Consider the following 12500-nt stretch of genomic DNA (forward strand, 5'->3'; position numbering starts at 1 on the left):
GTCGAGAGCCTGGATGTAGTGTGGTCAAAGAATGTGCGACTAATTTTGGGATCAATTTCTTCCACCTCCTTCTAATGCGCCTCTAATGCGTGTGTCAGGTGCCGGAGGTGCAGACAGTGAGTCTGAGCAGTGCAGCGGAGGTGAAACACTATGAGATGTGCAGGGTGTGCGTGGAGGAGCTGGCTCTCTACCTGAAGCCCATCAGCGGATCCAAAGGTACCGTTTGTACTGTTTGTGTCTGGAAGAAAGCGCACAGGTGGAGGGTGGAGGAGAGATTGTGGGAGGACGCGGCGTGCTTGGCATTATGACTTAGCGTCGTCGACTTTTGTCTTCAAACCCTCGCCTTGCTCTTTCCCTGCGGAGGAATTTAAATCGCGAGGCATTTAAAATGGCGAGTGGGAATGTGAGACGTCTTGATGAAATTCAGCTTTTAAATGAAGAGCATGATCAAAATAATTTTGTTTCCGGGAGAAATAAGTTCAGTAAACAAGGATGATATAGGGAAGAGAGACTGAGACAGAGTTTTTTCCTGCAAGCCATAAGAACTTGTCAATGCTGACCTCACCAGGGGCCCTCACTGAGCCACACACATAGGCTCCACTACCTTACTGTACTGTATGTAGCATACTGTACCGCATACTGTGGCACTGTTCAGGGTTGTTCGTGTTACCGTATTGCTGCGCCGTACTGTTGTATACTGTGCTGTATTATCCCACAAACACTACCTCACTTTATTCACATGCCACTTTAATGCACATATCTGTATTTACATAAATAGCCTATCCCATATAGATAAGTCTATCCCATATACATAAGCCTATTCCCTTTATCTATCTTCTATCTACCCTCTATCTTATTTTATTTTATTTTATTTTATTCTATATATTTTATTTTATTCTATAGTATTAGACTTACATTATGTGCATTACGTTTTAGGAATCAGTTGGTTAGTCAAGTAGAAATTCTTAGGTAGCTACTGTGTTCAGTCTAGGACATATTGTGTGTAATCACCGGGTGCGTTGCATTTACATTTCACTGCATATATGTACGAAAGTATGTATATGTATGTGACGAATAAACCTCTTGAATCTTGAATATATATATATCTATATTTTTAAAAAAAAGCATAATGTTGAATATAGTCATTTTTCACAGTGATTAAGTTCAGGGCCTTCCGTCCCTGCCGCCACAGGCGTAGTGACCCTGAGTCCCAGCGTGCTCAGTCGGCCCATGCAGAGGAAGCTTGTTACCATGGTGAACTGCCAGCTGGTGGAGGAGGAAGGCCGCGTGCGCGCCGTGCGTGCGGGCCGCTCGCTGGGGGAGCGCACGGTGACCGAGCTCATCCTGCAGCACCAGAACCCCCAGCAGCTCTCTGCAAACCTCTGGGCTGCCGTGCGCGCGCGAGGCTGCCAGTTCCTGGGACCCGGTGAGTGTGAAACTTTAGAAGAACTTTACGTGCGCACCCCAGTGGCGGCCAGCCTGGTTTTTTTTTACTGGTTTTGCACACAGTATCGAATTTTATAAGATACAGGCTGCTGTTCCTAAAATAGCACAAAGTTTAATATTTGAGAAAATAATGAATCAAGGCTTCGGTAAGAAAAGGTACAGAACTTCGTCCATCCCCGGGGGTAAATTCAAGAATTTCTATTTCATTTAACTCAATCTAAGAAAATATACTGTGTATTTTAATAAAGGGGACCTATTATTCTCCTCAACAATTTAATATGGGTCTCTGAGGGCCCCAAGACATGTTTTCAATTTTTTTGCTGAAAATACCTCTCAAGATTATGCATTCTAGCCATTATCACATGCCTTTAACGTCCTGTTCTGGGACAGGCTGTTTAGTGGGTGGAGCCACCCTCCCGAGGCCCAATGTGACGTCGGGTTGGGAGACAAATCTGAACAGCTTGTTGAAACACACGTTTTCTAAAAATAGACAGCTCACAAAAAACGTGCCGTTTTTTGCTCATTTCACAGCTGGTGTGTTTGTAGGCCCGTCAGAGACCCAAATGTATGTGCGCAAGCACTGAGAAAAGGGAGTTTTTCATAATAGCCCCCCCTGTAAATTTTATGAATACATTTTGAACAAAGCTTAATTTCTCCATCACCGCTGGGGTCTACGGGGCCGCATGCGTCCCTCGGGCCGCGGGTTGGCCACCGCTGGTGTACACGCACACTCGCAAAAAGCATTAAAGAAATGAAAGAGTTCCAAGAAAATATGAAGGGCTACACAGATTCTCTGAAGATGAGCAAATCGTAGAGAGAGGATTTGACCGGAATGACAAAAGCCTGGTGGAGCGACCGGGGGAACCGAGGTGGCGGTTCACGGCTGCAAAACCCATTAAACAAAGGCTTTGCTTTAAGATCTGGTTTGCTGTTTAAAATGTTTGACATAAGTCTAGACTGAGTATCGCCAGCGCTCTTCAAGACACCGACCGCGTTCCCTGGATCAGCCGGGGGTATCAGAAGGGTTATGGGTCAGTGGTGTCGGTGACGCCCTCCCAAAAATAGCGACGAGAGGTCGAGTTAAAGGGAGAGAGAGTCAGTGGGAACTGAGCCTGGAACCTTTTGGATTTGTGGAACCTTTCATATTTAACAAATGATTTAATGGGGTTTTAAACGTATTTAAGCCATGAATCATGCGCCATGTGTCGTCATGTAGAAGCGCTCTAGGTCTTATTCTGTTAAGGCCACTCCAGGCCACGCCATAGAGGCTGAATTGTGGCCTTAAATAGTGATCTCAAGACATTTAAGTATATACGTTCCATACTATGTGCTGTACATTCTCTGACCTGGTGTCCAATGATGAACGCTCATAGGGCAGATTCTGAGCGAGGAACCTGTGTTTTTTGTCATGATAACAGAATGAGTTCATTCGAATGACTGAGGACACCCGGTTGGAAGGATGTGAAATATACTGTATCACGAGCTCTGTTGTCCATTTTATCACCCGTATACATGCTCACGCTGCGGGGTGCTGGTTCATTCTCTCCGATCCCTCTTTTATTTAAACGTCCTGTCCTTTTCACCCCTCCGATCCCTCTATTGCTCTTTTGTTCCTCGCTCCTCGCCGCTTTTTCCTCTCCGCCCGTCCTTCTCTCTCTCTCTTTATACTCTCCCTCTCGCCTTGTTTCCCCCGCTCCCCGCTCCCCGCTCCCGCTCGGCCCTCAGCCATGCAGGAAGACGCTCTGAAGCTGGTCCTGCTGGCGCTGGAGGACGGCTCGGCCCTGTCCAGGAAGGTGCTGGTTCTGTTCGTGGTCCAGAAGCTGGAGGCGCGCTTCCCCCAGGCCTCCAAGACCAGCATTGGCCACGTGGTGCAGCTGCTCTACAGGGCCTCCTGCTTCAAGGTACCCAGACGTGGGGGGCCGGTTGCGCCGTGTGCACGTGAGAGCTTGCGCGTGAGCGCACGGCATCGGCCATCGACACGTACGCACTGACTTTCACAGAAACATCCAAAGGTATTAAAAAACAGCTATTACCTACTGCAGTGGTTCCCAAATCTTTTCTGCAAGGCCCCTCCCTTTTAACACGCTTTGGTGCTTTTTTTTTTTTTTTTTTTAACAAAGAAATCTGATGAATGCAAGTAGGTCCTAGTGAACGGCCCCTAAATGCATTCATCAGGTTCCTTTGTTAAAAAAGCACCAACATGTGTTAATATGCAGTAACATGCTTTTATTGGAGAATGCAGAAGTCCAAAGCCTTAAATCAGAAGATGACCTGATTCGAGGAGTTTGTTAAAATAGATTCTCATTTACCTCCACAAAATCATTGAAATCGGCCGGGGGCGGTGCCGCTCTTTGAGCTCCTTAAACGTTCCTGTCAGATGATTTTTGTGTATATTTGATATTTAACCTGTTTTAAGGCCCCAAAATGGAGCAAGCACCACCATTTAATATGCATGACAATTCGGATTATGGCTTAGAAGCAACGGACTGAGGCGGAATAAAAATTGTACTTTCAAAACTGACAGTGCATTACTAGTCAAAATGCAGATTCCACATTGCATTGCGCTGTTTGTATAACTGTTTTATGTGAAATGGCCTTTATATCATATTATTATGTCAAAGAGCATGGAGGGAGCCCCACATGGATTCGATAGAAATTCTGATTCATTTCAAACTACATTTCGTTTTTTATAAAAAAAACCCCTTCAAATAAATATCACTATATCAGTGTTAGAAATGTCCTGCGACCCCGTGTGCATATCAAGGGACCGAGAATGTCTGGTATATTTATACATCTATGAATGCCTGCGCGTGTGCATTATCTAAGAAGGCGAGCACCGCCAGCCGGCGAGAATGTCCGGCTTGTCTGGTATGGCGCTCAACCTGCCGTGACGTAACCACCATCTACATTTCCACGGATAAGCTGTTTCACACCGGGCGAGGAGACCGACCCCATGCTTTATGAGGCGAGGGAGAAACAGGCCCGAGAAGGACCGAGAAACAGACGGACGGACGAACAGAGACACACACACACACACACACACACACACGGCGAACAGGCAAAACAGACCATAATAGTTCCACACCATTTTTTTAATTATTGGGTAAACGGTGTAACTGTACGGTGGCTTTCTAAAACCCGTCTCCCTGGGTGGATTACGACTGGTGTCTTGTGATGATTGCTCATAGGGCAGATTCTGAGAAGTGGAATCCCCTTCATATGATCTGAATGTGAGTTTACCAGTCTGAAGACACCAAGTACAAATTCAGTTCCGAAATCCTGAATTAAATGTAGCACTATTCCAATTTCTTCCCTTCCCTCTTTATCAGAAGCGAGTAGCCCCTACGTGGCGATGTGCATCGCGCATTGTCCTCCGCCTGGCCTCCGTCGGTCCCGCGGTGTTAAATCCGACCTCTTTCCATCCCTGCTCTCGCCCCCCGCTCCTTCCCTCCGTCCGTCCCCGTCCGCCGCCCCCAGGTGACTAAGCGCGACGAAGACTCGTCGCTGATGCAGCTGAAGGAGGAGTTCCGCTCGTACGAGGCCCTGAGGAGGGAGCACGACGCCCAGATCGTGCACATCGCCATGGAGGCGGGCCTGCGCATCTCCCCCGAGCAGTGGTCGTCCTTGCTGTACGGAGACCTGGTGCACAAGTCCCACATGCAGTCCATCATCGACAAGGTAGACATTCCATATGAATATCACAAACCCTGCGGAGATGCCCCAGGGGAAGATGATGATGATGATTATTATAATGATTATTATAATGATTATTATAATGATCGTAATGATAAATCTAGCTGCAGGCAGCAATACATGTTACAGTTTAGTCATGTTAGGCACGTATCTCAGGTTTTTCGTGGTTCCCGGGGTCCGCTCTGTGATTATATGCGGGTTCGAGTTCAAATTGGAGTTTGAGGAAGACCCGCCGCGTCAGCTCCGGGGGTCCTCGTCCCCGCTGCGCGCTGCCCGGCAGGAGGGCGCTGCAGCCGGGGGGGGGGGGGGGCAGGGGGGCGCAGAGGAAGCACCGGCGCTCCTGCTGTGCGATTGGCTGTTCGTGTCACATGTTTTTTTTCTCTGCTCCGTACGATTGGCCGTTCTTTTCACATGATTTCTAAAATGCGGCGCGAGTGACAGTTTTCAGAGTTTCCTTTAAACGCAGCACCGGCTCAAGTTGTCTGTCTACGTGTCACAAGTGGCTGGATGAAAATGAATTGCGGGAGGCAAAGCTTGGACTTGATATAACTTTGGATGGCGATGTCACAAAGTGGCACCCCGCTCCCGAAACGAATTAAATTACGACAAAATGACAATAAAATTCACCAATTCATCGATTCCAAACATCGATCGATATTGACAAAATAAGACGTCTGAAACGCCCCGGTTCTAACGAGACCTCAACCATGTGCCTACTGCCAACGTTGTGTTTCAGATACTTTTAGCCCTGAAAAACGCCAGGAACATAATCAATTAATTGTTTCCGAGTCACATCACATTGACAGAGTCACGTCCTTCAAACTGTCGTTCGTTTGTCCTCTCACACCCCCTCCACTCCGTCCATCCTCCCCTCTAGTTGCAGTCTCCGGAGTCGTTTGCTAAGAGCGTCCAGGAGCTGACCATAGTCCTCCAGCGGACCGGAGACCCCGCCAACCTCACCAGCCTCAGACCGCACCTGGAACTGCTCGCCAACATAGACCACAACCCAGGTAGTTCAGCATCTTGGTATTACTGAGTTTACTCTGAAAGAAGGAAGGTACAATAAACCCTATAATCCTTTAGAAATAAGTCTTTCAAAAAATAAGGTTGATACTTGAGTTGTTTTTTATCTCTTGTTTGGAAATTAATAAATTATTAAATTAGTTAGTTAATTCATGTATTTATTTATCTATTTATTTATTTATTTATTTATTTATTAAAAGTAATTTTGAATTTCACACATTATATACATTTTTTGAAATTCTACTGTTGTTGTTTGCTTATTTTATTTGCATATTTACTGCTTGTACCTGTTTCGTTTCAATTGTTATGTTTGCTTTTATTTGATGTTCTCCGTGTAGCACTTCGTAATTCTGTTTTGAAAAGTGCTCTATAAATAAAGTTTCTATTTTTTTTATAACATAGCACTTTTACAAATGTTGGTTTTGGCTAATAATTAAATTTGCTATATAGGGAAAACTTGTGTAGAATAAGTTGGCATGAAAAGTGGAACGGGCAAAAATCCAGGCAAACAGAGACAAATCAGCAGAGTTGAACACACCACAGGTTCAGAAAGTAACGTCACTCCCCCGTTATATTGAGTCAAACACTGGATTTGCTGCTTCGCATCAGCCCAGAGATACAACCAACGGGTGAAATCCGCCGGATCCGTGCACAGCTGGAGCACCGATACGACAGAACTTCAACCACCACCGTGTTAAACGCCCTCGTGTTTCATAATGGCGTTATGAAATTGCCTGATGGTCTGGTGCCGAAGACCCAAAATGGAGATTGTTACCATGGCAAAGCATGGTTTTGTTGGAAAACATCTCCAGTAGGTGGTGAGATGAAAAAAAACATAAATACAAATGTTTTGTCGCACATACAAACCGTTACCGCGGCACAAGAGGGGGCACGAAAACTGAGGAGGCCGGGAGACCGATTATTGGACCGGCGATACCGTCGAGCTCAGAATTTTTAATGAAACTGAAAAAACATAAAAGTGCTGCGGTAGGGAATTGCTATGCACGGACAACTTGACTAAGCTCAACCTGCCAAGAATACAACATCTACCAAAGAGCCCACCGGGAACTGGACCTGTTTCAAAACTCTGAAATCCTTAAGATAAATATGAACATCAGCATCCCATATTGAAAATGTGGCTGCACACTGGGATTAAATGCGATTATTTTGCATTTAATTGGGGACTTGCCAACAGTGTACCAATCATAATATTAATAGCAACAAACTTCCAAGATGTATATTCGCCACTAAAGTCGAGTATATCTTTGAGGTGGATGCCTCCTCCCATATCGGTGCTGTGATTGTAGTCCCATGCTAACCCCTGCTGCGCCGCCGGGGTTGTGAATTCCCATAGTAGTTTATAGTTACAGGATAGATGTAGAAGTGACGGGGTATAATTCATATTTTTTTATTTTTAATCGGTGCCGCTGTCGTCCTCACGTAGAAGCACCCGCTCCGTCGTGGGAGGAGCTGGAGAGCATGCTGCTGGCTGTGAAGGTGGTGGTCCACGGGCTGGTGGAGTTCATTCAGAACTTCAGCAAGAAGAGCCATGATGCTCCACAGGTGGGTCGTCCAGTTGAACTGTGACTCTGCTACTGGCATTGGTGTTCAGTTAATAGGTGATTTGCATGATCATTTTCAGCTATATATGCTCTTGTAACTTAATGGTTAAGTCACAACAGTACAAACATTATGATAAGACTGGCTATCTGAGAGGCTGCTGTTCCAACTGGGCACTGGGAAAGGAGCCAAAATAACATGGATGATGTTGATTAGTTGCCTTCCTGTCTATGGTGATCAAGGACACGGACAATGAGACAATGACGCAACATAAGCACTACACCACGAACACTAGTCTAGTGTTTCTATTGTGGTAATTAACTAAATTACTGTTGGATGTTTTTTGGATGTTACATTACACACATTGCATTATGTCATTTAGAATATGCTTTTGTCAAAAGATGGTATAAGACGGTAGCTCAAGAAGTAGAGCTGGAGCTCGTCTACTAATCTAAAGGTTGGTGGTTCGATCCCAGGCTCCTCCTGCTAGCATGCTCTGGTGTCCTTGAGCAAGACACTTAATTCATAATTGCTCCTGATGGCTGTGTCCATCGTTGTTTGAATAATTGTAAGTCGCTTTGGATAAAAGCATCTGCTTAATGTAAAAAAGGGAATTGCAATAATAATATATATATGTATCAGCCACAATATTAAAACCGCCACTGATATTGTGTAGGTCCCCCTTGTGCCACCAAAACAGCTCTGAGGCATGGACTCCACAAGACCTCTGAAGGTGTCCTGTGACATCTGGCACCAAGACGTTTGCAGCAGATCCTTTAAGTCCTGGAAGTTGCGAGGTGGGGCCTTGTTGTTCTGCAGATGCTCGATCGGAAGAAGTAGTCAGAAGAAAACGCCACCTTCTTCCATTGCTCCATGGTCCACTTCTGATGCTCACATGCCCATTGTAGGTACTTATGGTGGTGGACAGGGGTCAACATGGACACTCTGACCGGTCTGCGGCTGCACAAGCTGTGATGCACTGTGTGTTCTGACACCTTTCTATCATAGCAGCATGAACTTTTACACGTTGTGCTACAGTAGCTCTTCTGTGGGATCGAACCAGACGGGTTAGACTTCTCTCCCCATGTGCATCAATGGGCGCCCATGACCCTGACGCCAGTTCACCGGTTGTCCTTCCTTGGACCACTTTTGGTAGGTACCAACCACTGCATACCGGGAACACCCCACAAGACCTGCCGTTTTGGAGATGCTCTGACCCAGTCGTCTACCCATCACAATTTGGTCCTTGTCAAAGTGGCTCAGATCCTTACGCTTGTCCATTTTTCCTGCTTCCAATACATCAACTTCAAGAACTGACTGTTCATTTGCTGCCTAATATATCCCACCCATATCTCCCCCTGTCAGTTTATAATGACGTATACAATGAGTCCAGATCAAAGCTGGTTTGTGTTAAAGCTTCGCAGCGAAAGCTGCAGCAGCAAAGTGGAGTCTGAAGATAAGAATGAAGGTTTCACACAAGGTCGGCCGCAGATGACCTTGTGTGAAACCTTCTGTCTTATCTTCACACAAGGTCAGCTGCGACCACGACGCCAACAAAATCTCTTTTACCAAGTCCCAATGATTAGATGTACTCATTTAAATTTGAACAATGGTAAAACCTCCACTTCTGTATTTTTCAACCACAACATGACAGCCGTGACATCTATCCTGTTTCAGGTGGTGACTTGAGATGATGGCCCTCACTTAAAAACAACAAATGACACAGTTTCAAACCAGTCCTCATCAATCCATCGATCCTAAACTAAAACTGTGCAGTTCTTTGATGAAACAACCTGTTTTAATGTTGTGTGTGTGTGTGTGTGTGTGTGTGTGCGTGTGCGTGTGTGTGTGTTCAGCCGCAGACCAACAGCAAGTATAAAACCAGTATGTGTCGAGACCTCCGCCAGCAGGGAGGCTGCCCCCGAGGAACCAACTGCACATTTGCACACACACAGGATGAGTTAGAGAAGTATGTCTCTCTCTCCCTCCCTCTCTCTCCCTCCCTCTCTCTCTCTCTCTCTCGCCCTCTCTCTCTCTCTATCCATCTCACACACGCACACTACACTGTAATAACTATGTGATATCCCAAAACTGCTTATGGCTGCCATGCTTGTTGCTCATTGTTTATGTCAGAGTTAGGGTCACGATAACGTCATAAATTGTGCCAAGATGAGCCTGCGTCGAGCACTGATTAAGGAAACTGATATTTGGGAAGATGAAGCTTAATCAACAGACATACGCGTTCATTTTTTGGCAATGAAGAACGCATGTATTCCAGGTTGGCCTTGTGGACGAAATGCAGCAACGAACTTGTGCTGCCGTACATCATTTTACGCTCACATATATGATTTTTAAAAACACAAATGGATTCAATAACAATACACTTTATCTACTGTGTATCATATATTGTATATACTATACCTGTGTGGACTGAACTCTAATGCTCAAATCTCTCCCCTCCCTCCTCCTTCCAGGTTCAGGCTGAGGAACAAGAAGATCAGCAGTGTGGGTCGTCCCTTCTCCTTGTCCCAGGGGGTTATGGGTAAAACGTTGACCCTGGAGGGCGGCGCCGTGGAAGTGTCCGTGGACGTGGGGCAGGGCTTCAAAGGGGGGTCTGGGGAGAAATCAGGCGGCAATCTCACCGAGGTGGTGCCCGCAATCTCCCACCCCCACCTCCTCCCGAGAGGCTCCATGACGGAGGAGATGAAGAGGGCGGCGCCCAACGGCTCCGCCGGGGCCAACGATTCCGGCGGGTTCCCGGGCCCCAGCAGAGAACAGTGAGATATCCTCGCTCTCCGAATCTCTCGTCTTTGGGTTTCTTCTGTTCTTCGTCCATTGCTGTCAACTAATGCCGTTTTTATTTTTTATTTTTTTGTCCTTTCCTTCAGGAAGCAGGTTTCTCCGCCCAGGACGCCCGTCAACAGTTCCTCTTCGCCGTCTTCCATCCTTCCCATTGTCGGTCATGATCATGGTCATCCTTTGCCCAAACAGGGACAGTTCCTGCTGCGAGCGCCGCATCCTTCCCAGGCGTCAGAGCTCTACTACCAGGAAACACATAATGCGTATGACTCCAGTGAGTTTTTTTATAAAAAATATATTTAAATAAATATCATTACTTTGACTTGTTATGGTCATTTGAAATACGTTTGTTCTGTTGTGTTGTATAACATTCATCCTCCTCTCCTTCCCTCCAGCCGGTTCCTACTACCCCTCCACCCTCCATCCTCCTCACAAGCCGTGCATGGCCCGCTTCCTCAGATCCACCAACGTCCAGGAGTCCTATCTGCCCCCCTCCATCGGCCCCCCTCCGTCTCCCTATCCTCCAGACCCCCACCCGCACCCACACCCGCACACACACCCCCACCCGCACCCTTCCTCCCCCTCCTCCTCCTCCCCCTCCCCCTCGTCCTCTTCGTACGGACCGCCCCCGCCTAGGGAGAGGCTGGGGCCTCCTCCCTACCACCCCCACCCGGGGCAACCTCAGTACGGGCCCCTGACCCCGGCCCACGGGGTTTACGCTCCCTTGTATGACAGCAGAAGGGTGTGGAGGCCACAGGTCAGATTGATATTGATTGTAAATATTTTTGATAATTAAAATTATGGCAATTTTAATAATTTAATTATATATATATATATTATATTTAATTAGAGTAATTACTCATTTAAATAATTTGTGTTTTAATTTGATTTAAAATTGTATTTGTTTTGATAATATTTATTCAAATTGCATTATTCTATTAACAACATGACACTTTTATTATTCATATACGCTTCTGTATTATCCACAATCCCATGTTTATTTGCGTCATTCTTGGCATCTCAAGGCCTTTGATGTCGTTGTTGTTCACCCTCTGTGTCTTTTTACTCTTTCATTATTTGATTCTGCTGTTGTCCTTGAAACAGCTTTACCACAGGGAAGACGCGCGGAGTAACTCGCTGCCCCCTGAGGTGCTTCACTCCTCCGTCTACCAGCCGCCGCTCAGGGAGAGGTTCAACTCTCTAGACAGCAACTACTACTCTGGGGTGGAGCACCGCGCAGGGCTGCACAGGGTACGCACATCAAACACACCCCTCATACACCTGGTCCACACAGTACACCTGGTCCACACCTGCTCCGGTTTATACTGTGTGTCTGATGTGTGAAGTCGACAGTCAGGAGTCTTTTTTTTTTTTTTTTTGTCCTTGTTTCATCCAAAAATGCTTCATCACGGAGCGGCTTTTCTCAAAACAAAATGTGTTGTTTTTTTGCGGTGAAATTGCAGGAATTGGCAAAAAGCTCAAGTCAAGGCATAAACAAGCAATTATTTTTACTTCTACCAATGAAGCAAGTCATTATGTAGTAACCTCCCGTCCTAATACATCACAGAAGCAACTTAATTTAGTACTCGTCATCTTTTTATTCTCCAAGCGTTGGGACAATGGGAATTTACTAAAAAGAAAATGCTTTTGCATGGGTTCCAGGTAGTAGCTCTATAAATTCGTAAACCTTTAAATTACTGCATCTCTTGTATGACGCTGCTGCTGACGTCGGCTCTGTAGCGGCTCGTTGATTTGGCCACGTAATGCAGAAAAACTCCCGCGATTCCAGAGATCTGTCCAGAATTTGCATTCACTATTGCGGTTGCAAAATAAGAAATTTCTGGCGGGACTATAAAAAGAGACGGAGCGATCACAGATTTAAGTTGACTTATAAGTTAGGGTTTGCCACGCATTGAACGGAGATAAGATGAGACAAGCCTTTGTTAGTCCCACAACGAGGGAATTTGCAAGAAAGGGGA

The 12500-nt window shown here is 46.1% G+C and overlaps 1 protein-coding gene across 1 annotated transcript in view; it reads left to right on the forward strand.

The window, feature by feature from the left end:
• Positions 1-12500, forward strand: part of rc3h2 (ring finger and CCCH-type domains 2) — a 21885-nt gene that overhangs the window by 3301 nt on the left and 6084 nt on the right. The window contains exons 3-13 of the mRNA XM_080018366.1: positions 99-216; positions 1193-1426; positions 3172-3347; positions 4924-5124; positions 6017-6149; positions 7607-7725; positions 9579-9691; positions 10197-10499; positions 10611-10795; positions 10917-11278; positions 11626-11772. Of these exons, the coding sequence (XP_079874492.1) occupies positions 99-216; positions 1193-1426; positions 3172-3347; positions 4924-5124; positions 6017-6149; positions 7607-7725; positions 9579-9691; positions 10197-10499; positions 10611-10795; positions 10917-11278; positions 11626-11772 (2091 nt within the window). The remainder of the gene's footprint in view (positions 1-98; positions 217-1192; positions 1427-3171; positions 3348-4923; positions 5125-6016; positions 6150-7606; positions 7726-9578; positions 9692-10196; positions 10500-10610; positions 10796-10916; positions 11279-11625; positions 11773-12500) is intronic.

Source organism: Zeus faber (genome assembly GCF_960531495.2).
Source record: "Zeus faber genome assembly, chromosome: 17".
Classification (NCBI taxonomy): domain Eukaryota; kingdom Metazoa; phylum Chordata; class Actinopteri; order Zeiformes; family Zeidae; genus Zeus; species Zeus faber.